At 43.9% G+C, this 23,224-nt stretch overlaps 1 protein-coding gene across 6 annotated transcripts in view; it reads right to left on the bottom strand.

The window, feature by feature from the left end:
* RBM33 (RNA binding motif protein 33) overlaps positions 1-23,224 on the bottom strand; it is a 146,667-nt gene that overhangs the window by 113,900 nt on the left and 9,543 nt on the right. For all 6 annotated transcript variants that reach the window (XM_088450369.1, XM_088450367.1, XM_088450365.1 and 3 more), the window contains exons 2-5: positions 8,378-8,456; positions 7,385-7,433; positions 7,200-7,282; positions 2,894-3,188 (exon numbers count right to left, since the gene is read on the bottom strand). In XM_088450369.1, coding sequence (XP_088306495.1) covers positions 2,894-3,188; positions 7,200-7,282; positions 7,385-7,433; positions 8,378-8,456 — 506 coding nt within the window. The remainder of the gene's footprint in view (positions 1-2,893; positions 3,189-7,199; positions 7,283-7,384; positions 7,434-8,377; positions 8,457-23,224) is intronic.

Genomic DNA, 23,224 nt, shown 5'->3' with positions numbered 1-23,224 from the left:
TTTACGAGGGACATAACATTTTCTAATTGGAGATTTCCAGGCCTCTTCAACAAGATCTGAAAGATCCAAAGTAGCAGGGAAAGTGACCAGCTTGCACAGACATTAACATTGGCCAATCTCCTCCGTCGGGGCAGTGTTATCTAAGCAGTCCAGGGACTGCCAGGCAGCCAAAATGAGGTCTGCAACGCTGTGCCCTAAAAAGGAATCCAAGTCCCCATCAGAGAGGACCACGTCCTCCGGAATCCCGCCCTCCTACTCTTTTGTACCCCCCACCCCTGCACAGAGCATCCACTCTCCCGTACCTCGGGTACTTCCCCTCTCACTGGGGAAAACCCTGGGACCGCCCGAAACACTAGTGTCACGGGCTGCCAGTCACATGCGCACTCCGTGGAGCTGCTGCAGAAGACCAGCAAGATGGCGCAGCCATCTGGTACCGCAGCATCACCCTGCACGCTCTAAAAGGGTGAGTGCGCACTCAGTCCCCGGACCAGGCAGTCACTTTGAAGAGACCGAAGTACACAACGGGGAGCGACCCTCCGGTCAGCTTCTGCTCCCCAGCGCGGCTGTCTAGCGGCAAGCTGCTCAAAGCAGTTAAAGAGAATACTAACTAAAACTGGGAGTGCCCAGCAGCCCCCACCAAATGTGCCCAACTCCTACGGGCACTTAAAAGATACTGGTCATCTGGGGGTTGCAGGGAGAGGAGCTAATGTTCTTAAAGTTACAGTAAAGTACCAGCTCCTGCTCCCCCAGCGACAACCCCATAGTGCAGTGTCACCCAGCCTTGATGATGGAGAAAAGAACAATAAAAATAACAATAATAATAAACAACATCTCCCTTGGCAAGTAAGATAAAACCGCACTTGAAGGTATTCAAATAGCTTAAGCAGGCCGTACATCTGCACCCCAATTCCCCGATCACCAGGCGCCAATCGATCGGGGACATTGATGATCAGCATTCAGTTGGGGAATCAAGGAAATTCTGCATGTTAAAAACAGATTCGCCGATCCCAATAATTTTTTGGTCAGGATCAGAAAATCAGGGAAATCCTACGTGGGATTTCCACGAGCCAAGCGTCAGGAGATCGGGTAATTGCGGCAATCAGTCGCAGATTTATGGGCTGGGAAAAGCGGTCTCTCTGGGAGAAAGATTCCAATGAACTTTTCCTTTTTGACCCTTGAAACAGTTTGTTCCTAAAGCTGCCCACACTTCAACACCAACATCCCACCAACTGACTTCTATATTTGTATACAATACACATCATCTAGGGAGTTAAGGTGCCACCTGATCCACATTGGCACGTTTGTTCCTACTACGAGCGTCCATGCGCGCTGCCGTGGAGTTGTTCATCGCATCAACAGATCGAGCCTACATGCTGCTCAATCTGTCAATTTTATGAACGACCACATCATTGTGGATGCGGCTGGTGAACGGCATATCATGCGGACGTTCACCAGATTGTGCGGTGTGAAACCCGGCACCAGCGGCTGTTCATGTTCCAAATGAAGCAACAATTTAATTGCTCAGTCACGCACCCGACACTGACAGCCGCCGGCGCTAACAATTGAATTGGTCCCATTGAGTCTTTGTTAATCTTTCTCCTAAAGCCACTACCTAAAGTACAGCAGGCTAGACTGGATATCTTGTGTCATGTCTATGGGGAATGGCCAATCAGAAGTGAAGTATACCGTTTTTTAGTCAGTGGACAACCTCCAAAAGTTTTGGTGTCTCCCTATGGAAGATGAGGGTTTTCTTGTTTTTTCCACATATATTGTACCTCAGTATATCATTTTTATGTGAATTCTATAGAGCACCTGTTTTTAACAGCATTTGTATAGATGTGCTTTATAGACACTCAGAGCCCACAAACATTAGACATACATTTTTTTTTTCTTCTCTTTTTTTAAAACAAGAGACATATTCCACTGTGGATCATTCCATGGTAACTCGTGTTACAAAATGACAGAGCAAACAATTGGCAATTCCTGTATACAGTTTTTAAGCATGACCAGTATTCTCTCAGTAAATAAAATTAATTTCACATATATTCCTCTTGCGGTTGATAGCCATGCATATACTTGCTATGTCACTTTGTAATGCGAGTTACCATGATATGACCCCTATCAATTTGTAGTCTACTCATTCTGGATCAGCCGGATGATTTGCAATACGCATAGTAATGTTTTAATTTACGTCCAACTGTAGTACCTGTGGTAGGAAACACGATCTATAACAATAAATGTATACATCATTCTTTAAAGTTTTCAGATTAAAAAAAAAAAATAAGTCTTCTCTCTAAAAACAAATGAAGTATTGAAATGCAAAAAATGTGTTCACACACAGAAAATTAACCTTTTCTTTTCTCACCGATCTACCCTCTAAATAATGAATCTTTTATGAAACTATTATCTCTGTGGGCAAACACAGTCCCTTCAATCTCTTCATTCAGGCTTGGACAGCTATTAGTTACAAAAATGACTGGTGAGAGCAATCAATCATTCCCTTAGAGTAAGCACCTTAAAGATGTCTTTAGGAAGTCAATAATCTTTTAGCTTTAGATGACTATCAGATCTTGTTCAAAAGCTTGGATAATGGCTTTTGCATTAAACAGTATGAACAATTGCAAGTGGACCCTGGAACACAAAGCAGTTTCCATCCATGAGGATACAATCCTCAAGGTCATGATTCTCTTTCGCTGTCTAGCATGACAAAAGACTGTTACCTGACAACAAACAAGCTGTCAACACAAACTGTCACAATCTAGATAAAGAAACTGGCAGACACTGATAATAGGTCTTATTTTCAGCTCATTCTGGAAGTGAATAGATTTTAAAATCACCCTTAAACTAAAGGCACATGAAGAACCATAATCAGCAGATACAAGTAGGGACTTACTTGAAATTCATCCAGAGGTTCATTGATCTCAAGCTCCAATACCTCATCGGTGGTTTCTTCTTCAGCATATTCTACCTGTTCATCAACAAGCTCACCATAATTTTCTTCATAGGAGTCAACCGCCAACTCTTCAGGGTTAGTCTCTGGCAAATCGGGGTCCTCATATACCTCTTCATTCTCTGCCTCTTCAAATTCTGCTTCCACTGCTGTAGACTCCTCATTGATGCTCTTAGAAAGGTCAAATGAAGACATGTCCCCGGTGGTTGCGTTGAGACTAACAGCAACTTCTTGTAAACTATGGTAATAATTGAAACCAATCAGTTAAATTGATGGCATGAGCAATGTTTGAGCAGGTCACTGAAGTTCTGAAAAATTAGTTAATTTGTCTACCTGGCCACCAGTGATTCAGCGCAAATACAATGTACTTGCAAGTAGTAGTTACACCAGAATAATGTGGTGAGATGAGGCACTTTAGTAGAGATGGGACAGTCTTCTTTAACCAAGAGCCCAGTCTCCTGTGGATTATGCTTAAACCCCATAGTGAGTTTTTATGTCCCCACTTGGCAAAAAGAAAAAAAAAAATAATAGGAAAAGACCAAAAATAAAAAAAGTCTCACAAGACCTTGTCTAACACACTTTAATAAAGACAGTCTGCCCTCAGTGACATATTCCTTGGAAGGATCACCGATTACATATGCCATTTTTGTTGAGCCGCTTTGTTCATTTTGGTACTACTGTTTTTTGTTCGTTCAATTTATGTTGAATAGCGAAAACAGCTTCACTAAAGCTAAGATGTCACTTTCTTGTAAAATAGACATCATGGTTCCATACTAAGCTAAGCCTACCTCCATTTTACAGTAGTTGTGAACGTTCTATACTTATTTCCATTCAAAGCAATTTCTGCTTAATTTTTTTTCTCAATGTGAATACAGAAAAAAGTGTGTGCGCCTGTGTAATAATCTTTTGCCAGTATTCTTGTAGTACAGTGTTGTATTTTCACTAAGGGATATATATATTGTCCATTTGGGTAATAGTCTGTGGTATATTGTGATTGTGCCATTGACTTTTTAACACCTGAAGAGTCTGCTGCAGTTACTCCCACCTATTCCTGAACTATTAATCTTGTGTAGTTTTACTTAGGCAGAAAGTACGGTCACAGGCAATTCAAATGAAAGGCAGTACGATTGTTGCTTCTCCTTGTAAACTCAAGTCTTAGTTATAAAGTCTTAGGAGATTTATCAAAAGTTGGAGAGACAAAGTAGAGAGAGCTAAAGTACCAACCCAATCAGCAATCACCACCTTAAGGTCCGCATACACAGCACGATATATATGTGCCGATCCGACGCATCAGCACGATATAGGTGCTATATCGTGCTGTGTATGGGCACGATATTGTACCTGTTATCGTGCTGCGCGCTCCCACGGGATCGTACATCGCATCACCAGGTCTTCCTGCAGAACCATCTGATCTGGGATGTGATGCCATTCAGGTGAAGGAGGGGGGAGCCGGCATATCGTGCGGTCTGCGGGGAACGCACGATTGCCAGCATTGACTGCAGGATCCGTCTGCTGACTGATCGGCAGTCGCCCTACACGGTGACTGCCTTTATCGCACCGTGTATGGGCACCTTAAGATTGAAAGCCTCAAGTATGAGGCAGCTTTGACCGTGTAATCCTAAGACATAGTCATCACACAGTAAACAGGGCTTCTTTGACCATCTTTATATGGTGATAAACAAGAGATCTCCGTCCTGTATGCATGTATGAGGCCTGGAGCCACTCCCCACCTGAGACACAATAAACATGCAAGACATTTGCAGCTACAGGAGTACTGACATTGAGAGATACGTGTAAATGCAACACATCTCTGGCATGTTTCGTCTGCTTGGTGCCAACTTCAGACATCGTGTTCCCCACACTCTCATAAGCTCAGTTCACAGGCAGTATCAGTCCTGTCATCATGTACATGATTGTGCAGAAAGTGTTTATGGTCAAATCATATTGGACCACAGGTTCATTCGAGGTCAGTGCGCAAATTTCAGAAATCGGTTTAAATGTTTAAGGACCTTCAGTCTGCTTAACAGGTTGCTGAACTCAGTAAGGACGTCCTTATGGTGACGGTCCGAAGATATGGTCACCTTCAACTTGTTACAGAGCGGCAAAAAAAAAGAGAGGAAACACATGTAGTGAAGGGTCACAGTGCAGGAACTGATTTCACAAAAGGATCTCATACTGCAACTGGTTTCAGATCTTTGTAGCTGAAAACTATGACATCCCGGACATTATATTTTTCACCTATCAAAGTTTCACCAATCAGGGTCAATGCTCAGAACATGCACTTCTGGGCTGCAGCAAATCCACGATTCATGAATATCCCACTGCATGACCTGAAGATTGGAGTGTGGTGCACATTGTCACGCACAAGCTCATAGGCCAGTCTTCTTTGAAAAAGGTGAACACAGATTTTTACTGCGAATTTATCAATGTATTCTATGATCAGTTGGACAACAGCGAGTTACAACGTGGTTACTTCCAGCAATATTACGGCAACCTGTCACGTCGAGGTGGTCTATGACAGTTGCAACTAGCTTCTTCGAAGATTCCATAATCTTGAAAGGACGATGGGCACCAAGGTCTCCAGATCTAATCCCCCCAGACTTCTTCTTAAGGGGCATGTTTAAGGGAAAGGTCTATGCCAATAAACCATGACAATCCAGGAACTGAAAGAGAACATCACAGCTGCAGATGGTGACATCAGCTATGCTCAGCTAATAACACATTCGCAAACATGGAGTGTCGGGTTGCCATGCGCCTGCAGGAAAGAGACGCCCACTTCCAGCATTTGTTTTGATGCGATACATTAGACAACTATCATGTATTGCCACAATTATGTTTGCTTAACTTGTATATTGTGTCCGTGGTGGGCGGTGGGTCGGGGCCTTCTACAAATGAAACACTCGGTACTTCACCTTTAACAAATCTAGCAGAGTGTAAAATGGGTGATGCAAGTAACTGCTAAGCCAACAATGCATTTCTTCCCAAATCTGTTTCGGTATATAACTTTCACCCATACCCCACAACAAGCTGAGCTCAACTACCAAGCCCCCAACTGGCACAGAGTAGACCAGTTGGAGAAAGTGTTATACAATGGATTCCGTGCAAATTCACTTTACTGGGAAGTTCCACTGGTCACATCCTCCAGAAATCGGTAAAGGATTTCCACGAGGGGTATATTTACTAAATGGCAAGTTTTTAAAAGTCCATAGCAACCAATCAGATTCTAGGTATTATGTCCTAGAAGGTGCTAGATAAATGTGAAGTAGAATCTGATTGGTTGCTATGGGCAACATCTCCACTTGTAAAATGCAGCACTTTAGTAAATAACCCCTGTGTCAGCTAAAAATCCTACACGGGACACAGAATTTTAGTAATGTGACAGTCATGCCAATCATCCTGTTTAACATGCTTCATTTTAAGAACTTGCAGGTGTAAAATTACAGAAGGCTGTTCTGTGAAGGAAGAAGTATAATCCAAGGTTATGTCTAGACAGCCTTTATTTTGTTTTTTAAACATATTCGATGTACTTTGATGATTCATGTGTGTTAGATATATTAGGTTTCAGCCTAATGCAATCATCTTCAGACATAACCTGTAATATAGGAGCATCAAAAGTGACAATGCATTAAAGCAAAACACATAAATAAAAAATAAAAAAAAATAAAAAATTCCCCCAGCACTCTGCATATAGACCAGTAAGATTTGTATCCCATATAATGGTGCATACACACGGTCAGATTTTTCTTCAGATCTGAACGATAACGATTTAAAAAATTGTTCAATCGTTCATATCTGAAGGAAAATCTGACATATCTGTCAGATTTGTCAGATGAACTATTTGAACGATGCGTGTTCCCGATGGTCAGATAACGATATCTGACATCTGAAGTGTTTGCAGTCAGACTTGGATGATTCCATTCATTTTAATACAGTCAAAAATCGTTCAAATCATTGGTAAAATCGTTCAATCGTTCATCTGACAGATCTGACAAATCTGACCTTGTGTATGCTCCATAACAGTGGGTCTCAAACTCGGTCCGCAGGACCCCACACGGGTCATGTTTTCCAGGTCACCCAGCAGGTGCACAGGTGTGTTGATTACTGACATTATAAAAGATCCACAGGTGGAGCCAATTATTAAACTTGTGATTCTGTGAGGAGACGTGGAACGCATGCACTGTTTGGTGTCCTGAGGACAGAGTATGAGAACCTGTGCATTAAAGTGAAGCTGCAGGAAAAAAACACATACCTGTAATTAGGCTCGCCCTGATCTTCTTCATCACTTTGGAGAAGATCATCATTGAGCTCTTCATCAGATAGATCTGGCGAAATCTGATGAAGACATTAAATTAATAGGTCAGCAAAATATCTGGGCTAAACAAGATCTTACTTTTTTTTTTTCCTTTTCTAAAACTAAAAAATTAAATGGTGTACCTTTTTCCCAGACAAGTAATCTTCCTCAAGTAGGTCATCTTCCAGTTCACTGAAAATATACACATACACATTGAGTATTATAAAACTTACACCATGCAGTGGTAACTGGTTTGGTATATGAGCTGAAGGGCTGGCACATACAGAACACCCATGGGGAAGAGGATTAATTAGTGGCTGCAAGGTAAACATTGCAGATTGCTCCCTCGAACCCCACAGAAGTGTGCAGGAAAATCTGCAATGTTCATGTGATTTAGTTATCGATTATGTGCACAGCCACAAACCACTGATAATTGAAGACATTCCTATGAACACATCGCTTTTAAAGAGCAATCTATGTATTCTATTGCTGAAAAGAAAATTATCCTTTAAGTTAAATTGTGGAACAGCATCTAAAAAGGTTTTCTACTTATATTTTCTTGTTACAAAACAACATTGCGGTCTATTACTTTGGTGGGACATAGCAGAATAAGGTTAATAGGATAGGTGTGTGGGGGTAGGTGTGCGCGGTGGTGGGGGGGGGGGGCACGACAGCTTTGCTTTGCATGTGTGGTGTTCATAAAGGGCACGCACAATTTTACCCAGCCAATTCAACCCTCACTGACATATTACGCCATTGCTAGGTTCTTGCCTTGCTTATGTTATGAGAGGAGCGGATATTTATGACATGAAGATATGAATGAAAACCGCTAGCTTTAATGTTTCAAGTGCATTTTCCAAAATTAACCATTATTTGCAGGGTCCATGTAAAGCTTAATAGATTATAAAAACAAGCCAATCAACAGAAGGAAAGCTTCCTAAACGCTGCATGCTCTCTCGGCATCTCTCTAGATAAAGCGAAATTCGGCATAGCTTTAACACTGAAACGCATACAGCTTCTAACATCTTCAGTAGCATCAAGCTGTACGTTCAGACCGGAATACAAAATGCCATCACAAATGAAGAGATCATGCAATTCAATGTATAGTGCTTAAACAGAGGCAGAAACAAGGCTACCTGTCCCAATCATCATCCGTAGCTCTTCTTCTTCGAGATCTTTCTGCGCCAGGTTTATCAAATTGATCAAAGTCATCGTCTGCAAAGAGGAAGATCTTATTAAATGGAATATTAAATATATCAATCAAAACCACTTTCGGGTAAGACAATGTTCTACACATGAAATGTTTGCAAAATGCTGGCACTGCTCAGTACTTAGAGACAACTCAGCTGCCAGCTTTACGCAGCTGCATATGAGAACAAATAGGGAAATTTAGTAAGGAATATATTATTCACAAACCTTCACAGAAATACAACTTTGTGCAGTCAATAAAATTCATGATGTTTTTGGAAAATATGGTGGGGAAAACAAACAGGGGGTTTCATTACCGGCAGAGCAGTCAGCCCTGAACAAGGTCAGAAGGGTAAATGTGTAACAAAGGTTTAAACACAATAATTTTCCTCTTCTAAAGCTGGGTACAGACTGGAGCGACCGGCAATCGTTCCAACTTTCGACGATTTCCCTTGAGCCCAGGACAAGCGATATTGAGCAGACACACTGTGCAATCTTGCTAAAGTATGATATATTATATAATTTGATCGTATACGATTTGTTGCTGCTTCTGTACACAACCATCTTTAAGATCACTGGCTGAACTTAAATATGATCAGTGGAAAGAGGTGACTTCTTCAGAGGCCAATTTGGAACGACTTAACACCTGGTCGCCCGGTTGGTCGTACACACTAGGTGATGTGAAACATATCGCTAGCGTTATCATCAGGTTTGAAGTGACTATGTCGCTAGCAATCGCGCGCACCTGCATATTGAGCGTATGCACTGAGTGATGTTGGCGATTTGTCGTTACGAAACGGCAAATCGACCCTACATCACTCCAATGTGTACCCAGGATCATATAGGCTTATGCAAATGAGCAATAGTGATTATCCCATTCATATCTGAAGGAGCACTAACTGTAGTACAAGTCAATTTGATATATGCAATCAAAATTACATACATTATTTAATCTTCATGCTAGGACAGATAGGACGCCTGTCAAAAAACTGCGCACACTTCAGGCGTGGCCACTCAAAGGGGGCATGTCCTTGAGACGTGCATCCTTTTCGTCACTGTAGGGGGTGTGCCCAGCACTCACTGAGAAGCTAGACTGCCCCCTGCAGTATGAATAGATGCAGTGAGCATGGGCACGGCATCTATTCACTCGCGGGTGACTATTTCACCAGCACTCTTCCCATCACACTGAGGCACGGGGGTGGAAACGGCTGTTTTAGCAGGACGCCGCCATAAGGGCAGGGCGTGACAACCCACTTAAAGAGCCTAGCGAGAGCTCTCTATTACTGAGCTGAATAATATGTCTAAAATAAGGATTTATTAATAAAATTACACTAAACACAATGGGGCTCAATATAAACAATGGAAAGTTTATGGTGACAGACATTTTTATTTACACATATTTGTGAATATTACTTAAGTGTTCTTGTGCCTTAGTAAAGACTGGTACATATAAGCTGCACCTTTATAAAAAAACAAAAACAAAACATTTAGTAAGGCAATGTGTACATTTTATGTGACTCTAGAAGGAGTAAGATGAAAGAGGGGTTGCCCTTTAAGCATGAAGCAACACCGCCAATAGTTAAGCCTTTATACATATTTGTCTTAACATTAGTTGAAGATGTTTGATGCTGTTCTTTATTCCCGTATGCCCTAACCTTCAGCTGCGCAACAGGGTACGCCTTGTTCCCAGACCACCTCTTCCCTAGTAACTGAAGATAAACGTGGAATGCAAAAATATGAAAAGAATAACAGAAAGAACCCTAAAATCCCAAAGGAGTACCCAAACCAAGGTATCTGCTAGTAATCAGTCAAACATTGAGGTTTATTAGCATAATCAATGACAAGGAATCGTCAAGAAAGCATCTGATCTCAAACAAACGCACAAGCTATGATTAGGTATTCTCCCCTTTTCACTAGACAATTATTCATCATATATACATTTTTTTGTATTGATTGGATGTCCGAACCTTATAGGTTGCTCATATGAAGGAAGACCTTTTAAAATTTGTAAAAAGCATACCTCAATAAAACACTTCTAAATAATTTCCCCATATCTTAAACAGATCTCAAGCCTATCTTACCATATAATCACCTACAAGGGACACGTCTGTGATAACTGCTGATTCTGGGCAATGGCATGTTAATAATAACTCACCACACACAGCGGTGTTCAGGGAAATGCTTTAAAGTGAGAAAAAGGATTATAAAAATGATAAAGGATTACCTAACATATTGGTACTAGAATGGCACATATTTTAATAGAATACGTTATTTGAAACCACAATACACTCCATTTTAAACAAACACTCTCTGGCCTCATTAACCAGCACATTCAAAGAAATCCAGAGGCATTCGGAGAAATTTTTTTTTTTCTAAGTTCTAGATTTACATATTCCTCCCTCAACTAAAGTCTTGCTGGGCAGTAATTTTGATTTTAAGTGGCAGAAACACAAAATTATGTATCTTGGAGTGTTTATAACAAAGCATTATGACAAACTACATAAAAACCTCCCTAATGGTGAATCTGATTTACTTGTCACTATTAAAATAAAATAAAACAGTGGTCTGCGACTTTCTACAAAAAGTATTTTGCTGCCTCAAAACGGAGTTCTCAATTTCTAAACAGGATCATTAGAATACACTTAATGCTTCTGCTCTTTTTCTATCCCCAAAGGTTGCTTTATGGAATAATCTGAAAATCTCTCCTGGACTTCATCCTGGAGATTGCCTGACATGGATTTACGCTGGGTTCACAACTGGCCGATGGGTAGATCAAATGTTATATCTGACAGCATATATCCAGCTAAAGGCAGGTGGCATATCTACATGTTCATTCTAGCCCCCTGCACCTGTCACAACCTGTGCAGTTCCTCTTTACTGCCTGGGGTGTCGCTCTCTGCTCTGGTGCTTCTAGCACTTCTTACACTATCTATAAAGGGTGCAGAGTGTAATCCTGAGCATTTCCTTGACTTGTGGGTTCACTCTGCATCAGGGCTCGAAAAATTTTTGTACAATCTAGGAGCCATCTTAAAAGTTTAGGAGCCAGACTGTGACCAAAATAAAAACTTGTATAGGCCACCACACATACCGCTTCAGTACCCCTCAACATCCCCATATGCCATTAGACTGCCACACATGCATATTCAATGGTCAGTAGGTTCTGTCACAGGCCCATACCTGCCCCAGTTTCAAAATATGCCATGCAGTAGGGCCCACATTCATATTAGGAAACACACTAGGGCCCAAATGCACATAATACCACACAGTAGGGCCCATATGCACATTATACCACACAGTAGGGCCCAAATGCACATTATGTCACACATTAACCCAAGTTCACATTATGCCACAGTAGGTCCTATATGTACATTAATATAATATATATATTTTTTTAAAATAGCATTTGGACAAAAGTATATGATGGCCCAGAAGAAAGGTGCAGGAGTCTTATTAATTATATTACAGGGCAATGAGGAGCGCAGAGAGAAAAAAACCCATTGTGGATCCCAGGGACCCCTCACTTTGGGGTCCTAATCCATTGTTTCTGGGTCCCATCAGATATTATGCAGGGTGAGGGTAGACAGCAGCTGGCGCAGTACTCGGGTGGGGGGCAAGAAGGGGGTTAGGGGCAGGCAGAACTAGGGGTAAGAAGGGCTGGCTACGTTATATAGCAGCTGGTACAGTAATTGGGGGCAAGGATGGGGTTAGAGGGTCGGGATAGCAGCTAGGGCCGCCCTGGGGGTAGGGAAGGCGCAAATGTAGATAACAGCTGGGGCAGTACAAGGGGCAGTGAGGGGGCACGGGTAGATAACAGGTGACACAGTACTGGGGGCAAGAAAGAGGTTAGGGGCAGGCATTACTGAGGTTAGGGAAGGGGGGAGGGTAGATAGCAGCTAGGGCAGTATTTGGTGGCAAGGAGGGGGTTAGAGGCAGGCAATACTGGGGGCAGCTGGGAGTAGGGAGGGGGTCAGGATAGCAGCTGGGGCAGTACTGGGGGAGGAGGTAAAGGTAGATATCACTTGGGGCAGTGGTTACCTCCTTTGCTCACTGTTGTACGCCTGCAGTTCCCTTCTGCCTCGTGCAGTGTCCACCTCAAGAGCACTTGCTGCTAGAGTGATGCCACTCTCCTTCAGGAACCTGCTGTCTCTACCTCAGCCTGCAAGAACTGGGCTGCTCTCTGCTGCCCAGTCTATGCTGCCTTCCCCATCTCCACCCCCCATGTAGCTCTAGCCTCCACCGGGAATTGATATAGAGTGCAGCGCGCTGGGGAGAAAGAGGAGGTGTCAGGACACGACACCGCACGGCGATTGGCTGGAGACAGCGCCGCGCGGTGACTGGCTTAAGACACACCATTTCGAAGGGGACATGCGGTGATTGGCTTTTGCTCCTAGCAGGAGCAAAGGAGGTAAGCACTAATTGGCTGGGGGATAAGGCACCGCGTGGCGATTGGCTACTGCTGCACAACAGTACCTGCCATCGCGTCCTACAGGATCCGATCTGCTTCCTCCCACCCTAGATAATCTGGTCGCCAGGTAGCAAAATCTGGTCTCCTTGGTGAACTGGCCCACGGGATTTGTTGAGCCCTGCTCTGCATAATTGGTTTCCATTATTCAGTGAAGCTGGTCTTCTCCCTGGGGGATATTCAAATGAGCGTTATGTGAATAGCGCCGGGAAGGAGTTCCCAGAGCTATTCATTGACCGTGCTGTTTAGTCTGACAAGGATTTCTGCTCACTCCCTCCTTTAGCTTAGCGTGGCGCTAGCAGCATTGCGGCCAGCACTTAAGCTGCAAAATGACGATCAGCGCTCCTAAACACCTGGCTAAAGGCTGACCAGTATCTCCTGAATAAGTGCCGGGCACGAAGGGAACAATTGGATAATTTTGGGAACTCCTCCCCGACACTATTCACATGTCGTTCAATTGAATTGCCCCCCTTGAGCTGGAGTCTCATGTGATATGGCAGATCCTTGGCACTGATAGAGTCCCCAAAAGACATGCCTCCCAGTGACTGGGAGGCACCACATGACGAGATCCACACCCAACCAGAACCGATAACAGTGGGGAGTTAGAGGATTTCACCAGATTAAACACTAAAGGCAATTTCTTCGTGTACCTGAGTGGATAGACTACAATCACTATAGAAAAATACATATCAGGAGGTGTCTCAGGTATGTACACTGCTCTTTTACCCATCTATTAATTACTGTATGTAGTTACTCTATGGCAATAATGAAGCCAGAACCAATAGAAGTATGGGATGAATAAACAGAGGTGGGAGATGGAAATATAGTGAGGATAAGGGAGAGAACGATGTACAGTGATCGCGCTGAGTGACAAAATATGTGGGTCCCAGGGACCCTCCACTTTAAAGAAAAATGGGGTCCTTACTGACCGTTTCTGGGTCCCATCATAGCTTATGCTTTAGAGCTCCCCATATAACTCTCAGACCTCCCCTAACCCCTTACAAATGATACCACACAGCCATGCCCGGCCTTTACACATTATGTCGCACATTAATGCCCTTTACACATTATGCTATGCGGTAACGCCCAGTCTTTACGCATTTTGCCACACAGCCATGCCCGGCCTTTAAACATTATGCCGCACATTAATGCCCAGTCTTTACACATTATGCCACGCAGTAATGCCCCTTACAAATGATGCCACACAGCTATCCCCGGCCTTTACACATTATGCTGCACATGAATGCCCTTTTAGTCCCCCTATGCATTGGCCCCAGTAGTAGCCCCCCCCTATGCATTGGCCCCAGTAGTTGACCCCTATGCATTACCTCTAGTAGTCCCCTTATGCATTGCCCCCAGTAGTCTGCCTATGCATTGCCCCCAGTAGTAATCCCCCATGCATTACCCCTAGTAGTCCCCCCTATGCAGTGCCCCCAGCAGTAATCCCCCCTATGCAGTGCCCCCAGTATTGGCCCTTTAGTGACCTGGGTCTAATGCCCAGGTCACTCACACCTATTTGTGGGGCAGATACCTTCAATTGGGCCTAATGCCCCCTATGTAGCCCGGGCCCTGTGCCCACCTATATACCCACAGGCCTATTGCCTGAATTTATGCCACGGGCCTAGTGCCCAATAACCCTCGTGGTCTAGGTAGGGGTAAATAACGGTGGTCCAAGGCTGCCTACCTGTACGGTGGAAGAAGCTGCGGGGGGAGCTTCGTTAACTCTTTTTCTTTCTACCCCCGCAGTCCTCTCCGGGCCTCAGCTTCATTCTTCTGCCTCTGGCACGTCCTGGCCAGCGGCGCCGCCTCGTCCTTTCTTCCCTCTTGATCACGCCGTCTTCTGGCATCTTGCACGGCCGCCGGTACTGTTGCCGCGCCGCTCTGCTCTTCGGGAGGTCTTCACTCCTCCCCTCCGCCGCCGGTACTGAAGTTTCCAACTCAGCGGCGTCTAATTCAAAATGACGCAAGTGGGCGGGGCCATGACGCGGCGAGCCGCGATTGGATTGTCGCATCCGCCTCCTATTGGCTGCTGGACCGCGAGGCAAACACGTGTTTGGCTTGCGGCCAGTGCCAAACAATCGCCACTGCTACTTGGCTTCCGGGCAGCGAGCTCCGCTTAGCTTGAACCTGGAGCCAAGCTTCTCCCGCCACCACTTTACTGCCAACACTGGTGGAAGGATCCAGGCGGTCCCTTCACCAGGTACCCACAACGGGCACGGATACTGTGCCGATGCTGGGATCAGACACTTAATCCCAGCACGGCTTTCCACAGCAGCAGCCAATAAGAGTCTGACTCTCATAGGCTGCTCTAACAGTCTCAGGGGGACGCGCTGTGCTGCTGTCAGGGATTGGCCACAGCACAGCGTATCCCTGGCAAATTTAAAAAAGTTAGTCCCCAGTGCCCAATATCAGGTAAAATACGCGCTATAGCGCGTATTTGCGAACACTGGATGTGTGTTTTAGGGTATAGTGGCTGTCACCCCCCTTTCTCCTTTCTTGTGCAATGTTCTCATTCATTTAAAATGTTGGGATGTTTGCATAGGTTTCTAATTGATTATTTTATATAAGACCATTCGCATCTTTTGAAGATTTACAATCAAGATAAAACCTCCCTGGGACTCAATTCTCCCAGCTGTTATCATACGATTCAATAGACCTCTGGAGAAAATATACAGTTGCTGTATCTCAAATGATCTAATTTCTGCTTTACATTACGGTTTTTATTCAACACAATATTCCCCTTAAAGACTCTCATAAAATCATCAGGGAGACAGACTAACAGTATATTTACAAATTGAAAGACTCCGATTCCGCGTTAAGTAATGCGAACACATCTCTGCTCACCCTCTAATGCAAATATATGTCTTAATGAGTAAAGCATCTATGCGATCGCGCTGTCTTACTCTTCCGTAGGCAAGAGCAGCCGTCAGTCATCATCAGCACTTACACCTTACCTATGATAGGTGCAGAAGATTCATCTGAATTTGGCATCCCCAATACATATGACAAGAAATGATTGTGACTAAACGCCCACATCACAGCTCTCGAGAGCCTCTGCACTTTGCCGCCCAGTGTCCATCCAGAAACACCCATCTATCAGCTGCAGAGAAACGACTGAGATGTGTACTGCTCTGAATCGTGCGTACATTCACAAAGTTGTATATGCAGCCCTCAGCACACATTATGAAAAGAAAAGCAAAACAAGATAGATGCGGCCACATTCGAAGTTGCGTATGAGTCAGTCGTTGCAAGAAATTGGGAGGCTATTAGTAGTAGTTTATCGAAAGTTGTGTGTGAGCTACAGATCCTCTGTTTATATTATGTTCCAATGAGGTTGAAACGTTTGTTTTCAGAGGCATGGAAAGCTGGGTGCGTGAACAGGATAGTGTTCCCGCTAGGCTGTTTCAGCAGAGGGTTGCGCCGTGCCCTGTTCGATTTTAAAGGGGCAAAATGTGACCCAACCCTTTGGCGGCGTCGTGCTAAAAGAGCCTGCCCTGTGCATTCCCCACCTGCGGGCCGCAGTGTCCCACGGTTGGGAAAAGAATCTATTCACCTCAGGGTGAATAGTTGCCCGCGGCATCTATTCATGGTGAGGGGAGAGCTTGGGGGAAGCCTGTAAGTGATGGGTACGCCCCCAAGTGTGACAAATTGGGGGAGTGTCACAAGGACACGCCCCCTCTCGATGCACAGAGACTTCCAGCCCGCGGTCTAGCAGGAACACTACAGGAGGTTATATTCAAGCAGGAAGAACAGCATTCCAAACTTGCAACAAATGCATAAATTATTGTAATTTACCTGCACATTAGAGCAAAATTTCAGATCTGGATAGATCAAGCATAACATACAAAAACAAGTGCATTTAAAAACAAAAATGCGCCAAAAACTAGTAATTATCATAATAATGTCAGGTAGACAATTATTCAATTAACACAAATAAAATACTAATGAGGGCACATTTCTTTCACCATTGACGTCAATGTCTAATAAGATAGGCTGCATCAAATGTGTCAGATGCCTGCTTTATTAAGCTGGCCACACATCTAAAGTTTATATCTCCAACCAGCCAACTAGTTGATTGGTTGGAATGAAAATCTGGTAACGTATGGGAGTAACTGACATTCAGCAATTTGCTCCCAAACGCTGGAAAATGGACAAAAACTGTTGTTTGAACAAATAGTTTAGATCAAACATTTAACAAACTTGTCTGACGGCCATTTTCATCTGTTTTCTGGCATTTAGGAGCAAATTGCTGATCATCATTTACTCCCATACGTTACCAGATTTTCATTCCAACCAATTAACAAGTTGGCTGGTTGGATGTAAGTTGGTCTAGTGTGTGGCCAGCTTAAGTCTATACTCACTGGGACTGGACTCATGCATCCCTGACAGACGTTCATTAAGGATCAACTATTCTTTAACCTGCCTAAATACTTTCGTTGTCTACTCTATTATATGTCCATGCAATTTGTTCTATGTGGGCAAAACAGAAAGGATGAGAGAACATATGGCTCTGTATCGATCGGCCATAAAAAACATAGGAAACTGATTAGTGGCCAACCGGTAGCTGATTACATTGTTAAAATGAAACACAACAACTGGACTTTGTGAGGGCGATTCAATTATTTGTGTGAATGTAGCTCCCATCTAACCTGCACGAGACCAGTTATTGCGGGTTTCTGCTTACACCCTTCCTGAGGTGCGAGCAGAAATCAACGTAAAGAATGGCTTGGCTATAGTGCATATTTTACTCGGTATTGAGGACCGGAGACTCAGTTTTTCTGAATGGGAGGGTCTCAGAGGACGCGCTCTGCTGTGACCAATCCCTGGCTCCCTGTTGACCTGGCACAGCTGCAGGCTATAAAAAGCAGGGGTGGAGTTAGGCCAGACCTCATTAGAGCCTAAAGGTAGGCACACACCTAGCAGATATATCTGCAGATCGAGTGATCTAGATATATCTTAGATGATGGTTGTTCATACACTGAACCACCATCATCTTCCTTCTATCCGCAAGCCCTGATGGCCGGGGGTCCCGCCGCAACCCCTTCCCCGCAGCTGCAAGTGTACGGGCAGGCAGTTGATTGCCAGTACACACAGCACGATGGACAGATATCTGCCATCGGCTGTGCAGCACAGTTGACGCGATATGTCTGAACGTCGTTCTCAGACATATCGCTGGTACACACTGGCTGACAGAAACCTGATATATTGGCCGATCAATTGATCGGCCAATATATCTGCCAGTGTGTACCCAGCATAACTGGATCATATAGCGGCACTATAGTGACATGCAGCTCCGTGACAACTGCACCTGGAGTGAAGAGCCTCCGGTAAGTGTAAGTAGGTAGCGGATGGGGGATATGCTGGTGAGCGGGGTAACTGGTGCTCGGGGCACGTCCCAGCAGAGCTGCTGCACAAGGGTGCCTTCACATAGTAGGCGCTGTTTGACCACCGCCCGAAACCCTACCCAGGGCCACCATCAGTGTGCTACATGTGTAAGGTACCTGGAGTATTTGGGAGAGCCCGTTAATGTCTGCATCAGGGCATGGGGGAGTTGCCTGACAGCTGCCGAGCAGCTGTCCATACTTGCCGGTTCGGTAGCATTGGTTGACTTTTGTGACAGACAGCCTAGTAGAGAATCAGCTTGGCTGCCGTGCGGAGCTCAGTGTGGTGAGCGTGGAAGGTCCCGAGACTGCTCACCACACCAATGTACAAAGTACTGCAGAGCCGACAGAGCTCCTCGCAGCTGGAGCACTGTAATGACAGGCAGCAAATCTGAGGTCACTGCCGCCGGGCCCAGGTGAGTATATACGGCTATCCCAACACACTCCCTCCCGCTGGTTGTGTATAAAATATGTATCTGCAGTTCTTGGACCCACTCCCCACCACCAGATAGGTCTGTCAATGGTTAGTTTTTTTATTATATTATACATACATATATACACACATTCACACAGTATATTTACTTATGCGTGTCTCTGTGTCTCTCTCCCATCCCTCCTTGTGGTGCTGGTCTTTTCCAGATGGCTCAGACGGAGCCTGATCCTGGCTTGACCCAGAGACAGAGATGCTTCGACATGACGTCACATATTTTGCCACATCCCGCTACAATGATGCAGTGACCCAATGAATTTGAATAATTGTGTTTAATTTTTTTTTTTTCCTGTCAGGTGCCATTGTGTTTTATTTTTTCCTGTTGAGGCCAATGTGTTTATTTTTTCCTGTAGGGAGCAGTGTGCTTTATTTTTTCCTGTGGGGACCAATGTGGTTTTTTTTTTATCCTATCGGGTCAATGTGTGATTTTTTTCTTCATGTGGGGGGCCAATGTGTTTCTATTTTTTCCTACCAGTGCCAATGTCATCTGCCACATGCTTTATGGGCTGCTAAATTGTTAGATTTACAGAAAACCTTAATTTAGATGGGACCCAGAAAATCTCAGATAGGATCCACATTTTTAAAGTGAGGGGCCCCTAGGACCCACATTTTTTGGGGGCTCAGCACGATCACTGTCTAAGTAAACTTTTAAACACACGAGTTACAAACATACCCAAACGTGGAATTTTAGGCACCATAAATGGTCCCATATATCAGGCAGCTGTTTCACAGATCTCCCAAATGGACCGGAACCATCGGACGAAAATGTTGGCCATCGTTAATCGCCGACCTGTCGGGATATTTGTGAAATTCTTAATGCAAAAATCCCCGATTTGCTGAACACAATCATATTTTGGTCGGGATCACCAAATCAGGGAAATCCAACACGTTTATTTCACCAATGCCCCAACCCCAGTGTCTGGGAATCAGGGTAATTACCCAATAAATAGACGTAGGGAACCTTAAAAAGGTGCCTACACGGAATCGGTATGCGGCTGGCAGTTCGAATCCCGGCAACATCAGGCTGACAGCGCTGGAAATCCCGATCGTCCCCAGGTAAGTACTAACTAATCTAACCTACCCCCCTAACCTCCCCCCGGGGGTGCCTAACCCTCCCTCCCCCTAGCCTAACCATAAGCTCCCAGGGGGGGGGGTACCTAACCCTAAGTCCCCCCCGGTAGCCCTAAACCTAACCCTCCCCCGCGCGGCTGTCCACTCGCGGCGCCCGGCATCCCTACGATCGGAATGACGGGCGCCAGTCTCCCGGCGTAGATAAAATTAGCGGCGTCGACATCTAGACGCCGGTCATTTCACCCTAGCCGGGATATGACAGTCGTGACCAGTTCGTCTAGCGTGTAGGCACCTTAAGTCATCACTAGACTATATACTGTTCTGACAAGTGATATGTAATCAAACAAAAACAAATCACTAGCAAAACAACTCTGTACATGTATGACCTCTGGGCCTATGCTTATGTACACAAACATCAGCACAATATCCGACTTATGAGCTGTCTAAGAAAACTACCTCCTTTGTATACACAGTTTTCTTATGGAATTCCTGATTTGCGGGCCACTGTATTGCCTCTTTAAATATGAATTCTTGCTATTACGAGACAATTACTTGTAGGCCTGTATTAACTAGCAATATAATTGCTACTTATTGTTTTGAACTATTAAACTAAAACCAAACAAACCGTGTTTGCATTAAATTCATATATCGTAATATAGAAGATCACCACCAGCTTAAAGCTACAATACAAACACTATATACATATCGCATCCATTGAACAACACCGTAAAAATGCATTGAGAAATTCAAATGTTTTATATTCCAGTACGTGTGCTTTCTAAGGCTCATAACTTTATACATGTTTCAGGCATCCATTACTCCATAGTAAACAGATTTTATGCTGTACAATTCAAACCTACCAACGTCGATCGCTGATATTTGCGAGTCCCCATACAGCGCTGGCCCCCCAAGCAACCAAACTGCAGCTTTTCCATATGCCAATTTTGGATACCAGTAATCAAGCTGAGAGGTAAAAAAATAAAAATGTGGGTCCCAGGGACCCCTCACTTTAAAAAAATTGGGGTCCTACTGCAGTTTTTGGGGTTCCATAACAATTTATGCTTTTTAGCTCCCCATATGCCCCACACATACTGAACACTATGGAAAGTCAGTCACCAAACACCCCATAACCTTCCCTATATATCTCATTAGTGTCATCATTGGGATCTCCCCCAGCCTCCAAGGCCATAACAGCACCCAAAACAATAAAACGTATGAAATGAGCACAGACTATGGGTCCTATGTATTAAGCTGTTTTTTTACATAAAATTATGCAGAAGCTGCAGTTCCTGCATGTTTATGTATTGTTCCTATGTACTAATGGCACATTGCGAAAGATTTCTGTGACATCTCCTGCAAAGTGCTAATAAGCACTGCAGATCGCAGTCCCCATTATCATCAATGAGGACTACGATCTTAACCCCTATGTACTAAACTCCAAAAAGCGAAGCTTTTCTGAGTTTAGCCCCAGTAGTTTGTACTGTCTGAAGCTGGTATAAACTACTGCAAGCCTATGGAGGATCCAGGTACAGGAGAGAGATCATTCAATCTCTCTCGCAGGCCCAGGAAGCTGACACTGTGTACATATCATCCCTGGCGATATGGATAAATAATAATCGCAGCTGGTCCGTACATAGACCCCTATAAGCCCTTCCAAGTGAATAATAAAGGACAATAATGTTTAGCCACCTATATACTTTTCTTTACATGTCCATTTTTTTTAGTGTGAAAACCTAAACTTAACAGTGCAAATTATTATATGTAAGGGTGCTTGTAGTGCAACATGATATTATTATTATAACATCCAGGTGACTAACCGACCAATGGGTCATTCCGTGTCAAGTGGACCAATTTTGAAAATGGTCCCCACTTTACCATATCTGATTTTGATTACATTTTGCATGAAGATTGGTATGTAGAACTAACTTTGGTTGAAACGATCCCCGACTCCGCGGTGTACAATCAGCAATGTTCAAGTAATTGCTGTGGCAGATCTATGAAAGTGCACATGTTTATACAACTTTTGATGCAGATTTAAAAAATCGCTGCCTCAAAGCTTACAAAAAAGTACTTTGACAGTATGAGGCTAAGCTAGGGCAAAAAATCCATCGTGTACATTTTTTTCTGGAATGAAACACTAGTTTAGTATGACATTCAGGAAAACCGGTTATGCTGCTTTTTTTGCTATTGGACTTCAAAGATGGTGGAAAATTTAACGCACGATTTGTGAAAGCAAGTTTAAATGACATCACAGGAACTAAGTACTTTAAAGTCGATTATTTTATGATTGTGATGGTGTCCACTTGGATGGTTAGCTATACCAATGTCATACTAAAATAAGCTTTTCCTTTGGAGATATGGGCAGTTGAATTCCAGAAAAAAATTTACAATGGATTTTTTGGCCTATTTTGGCCTCATACTGTCAAAAAAGTACTTTTTTGTAAGCCTTGAGGCAGCTATTTTTGAAATTAGCATCAAAGGTTTTAGAAGCATGTGCACTTCACAACTTTTGCTGTCATAGATCTGCCACAGCAATTACTTGAACATTGCTGATTGTCACTGACTCCGCATTGCAGTTTCACCTACCTCCACTGCCAGGGCCACAACTCCACTACTATTGCATACTGTGAACTGAAACTTTACCAAAGTTAATTCTATATATATACCAACCTTCATGCAAAATTTCAACAAAATCGGAGATGGTCAAGTGGTGGTCCCTGGTCCCCTTGACATGGAATGACCCCAATACGAGATACACACGAGGGGGAACTGGATTTCTAGGGAGACCTTCTCTGCTGACTCTGTATACAGCTGCTCAGTATTATTACAGCAATGAGATGGAAACTAGCTGAATAGCTGAAGACATGAGAATATAAAACATCTGCATCAAGAGTGACAACAGCGGCTGTCCAAGAATGCAGATAGCCAGCACCTTCGGCACTGCTAACCTATTTACACAGAGACCGGAGCAGGAATATACAGCATCATTATCATAGCAACATAGAGCAGGTTTCCATTTGTGTTACCACAATATATACACAGACCACAACATGTTACACTATAAGACCCTCTTAATGCCACATGAGTGCAGGTTGCCATCCTCCACATTTACACGCATGTCCCTTCTATAATGCTGATGCAAAGTTAAAAGAAGCCTTAACCAGTCTTAATAGGCATAAATCCAATAGTAAAACATTTAGTTTGGAAGAGAAAAACAAAAACCATGCTTAACATAGATATTACCAATTAGGTGTCCCTGGGAGAAGGGGACAGTTAGCTACCTAATTCAGTAGCATGTAAGGCCCCTCTGATGGGTGCAGTTATTGGGGAAGCCCATCACTTCTCGCCCCCAGCCTGTAGTCCAGTCCAGAGTGCAGCCGATGGGGACAGA

This window comes from Taudactylus pleione, unplaced genomic scaffold, assembly GCF_031769625.1.
Source record: "Taudactylus pleione unplaced genomic scaffold, aTauple2 ptg000517l, whole genome shotgun sequence".
NCBI classification, from domain to species: Eukaryota; Metazoa; Chordata; class Amphibia; order Anura; family Myobatrachidae; genus Taudactylus; species Taudactylus pleione.
Note: the sequence above shows the minus strand (reverse complement) of the source record. Positions and strands in the feature narration are given on the sequence as shown.